The sequence below is a fragment of the Emiliania huxleyi genome (genome assembly GCF_000372725.1).
Source record: "Emiliania huxleyi CCMP1516 unplaced genomic scaffold EMIHUscaffold_548, whole genome shotgun sequence".
NCBI classification, from domain to species: Eukaryota; Haptophyta; order Isochrysidales; family Noelaerhabdaceae; genus Emiliania; species Emiliania huxleyi.
In genome coordinates, this window is record NW_005197891.1 from 44,786 (window position 1) to 45,938 (window position 1,153).

Below are 1,153 nucleotides of genomic sequence, written 5' to 3' on the forward strand. Positions count from 1 at the left end.
GGGACAACTTGTCTTCAACAAGTGGAAGTTCGCGGCAATAACAGGTCTGTGATGCCCTTAGATGTTCTGGGCCGCACGCGCGCTACACTGATGCACTCAACGAGTCTATCACCTTGACCGAGAGGTCCGGGTAATCTTTTGAAATTGCATCGTGATGGGGATAGATTATTGCAACTATTAATCTTCAACGAGGAATTCCTAGTAAGCGTGTGTCATCAGCGCACGTTGATTACGTCCCTGCCCTTTGTACACACCGCCCGTCGCTCCTACCGATTGAATGATCCGGTGAGGCCCCCGGACTGCGGCGCCGCAGCTGGTTCTCCAGCCGCGACGCCGCGGGAAGCTGTCCGAACCTTATCATTTAGAGGAAGGAGAAGTCGTAACAAGGTTTCCGTAGGTGAACCTGCGGAAGGATCATTACCGGTCTTTCCAACCCACACCGATGTTGCACCGTACCCCGTCTAACCCCGTCGCGGGCTCCGCGTTCGCGTGGAGCGCGCGGCTGTCCGGGGGGCTCTCCTGAGCCGACCCGGGCCCGCACCCCTCTTGTCTCGCGCCTGGGTGAGTGTGGAGTGCTCGTGTGCGCCTCGGGCGCGCGCGTGTCTCTCCCCTCCCCACGGCCCCCTCTCTTGCGCAGCGCGGGCTCTCACGCCGGCGCTGCCTCAACTTATGAAACCCCACAACTCCTGCCGATGGATATCTTGGCTCTCGCAACGATGAAGAACGCAGCGAAATGCGATACGTAGTGCGAATTGCAGAATTCAGTGAATCATCGAACCTTTGAACGCAAATGGCGCATCCGGGCTCCGCTCGGACGCATGTCTCTTCGAGGGGCGCCTCCATCCTCCTCGGAGCGAGAGAGCTCTCTCTCTCGTCTCCGGAGCCGGCGGCCGCGCGGGGGAGCCTCGGCCCCCTCGCGCGCCCGCCCAAGGCTGCCTTGCGAGCGCGGCGGCGGCGTCTAACCCGCGTCCCCGCCGGAGTGCTAAGTCCACGACTAGACCTCTGGTGGACGCGTGCCCCGTTCTGCCTCGCGACCCCCGGCGTGCGCGGTGCCTCTCCTCTCCTCGGGAGAGCGAGGCCCGCTCCGTCCCGGCGCTTTATTTTTTTTTTTCCTTTTTTTTTTTTCTTTTTTCTTTCTCTTCTTTCTCTTCTT

At 60.5% G+C, this 1,153-nt stretch overlaps 1 protein-coding gene across 1 annotated transcript; it reads right to left on the bottom strand.

The window, feature by feature from the left end:
- Window positions 1–229: 229 nt before the first annotated feature.
- EMIHUDRAFT_76581 (hypothetical protein) lies at window positions 230–757 on the bottom strand (the record flags this gene model as incomplete). The annotated part of the gene is given in 3 exon segments (XM_005765613.1): window positions 230–313; window positions 333–461; window positions 677–757. Coding segments are annotated over 3 exon segments (294 nt in total), but the record flags the coding sequence as incomplete, so codon positions are not given.
- Between the last annotated feature and the right edge of the window lie 396 nt (window positions 758–1,153).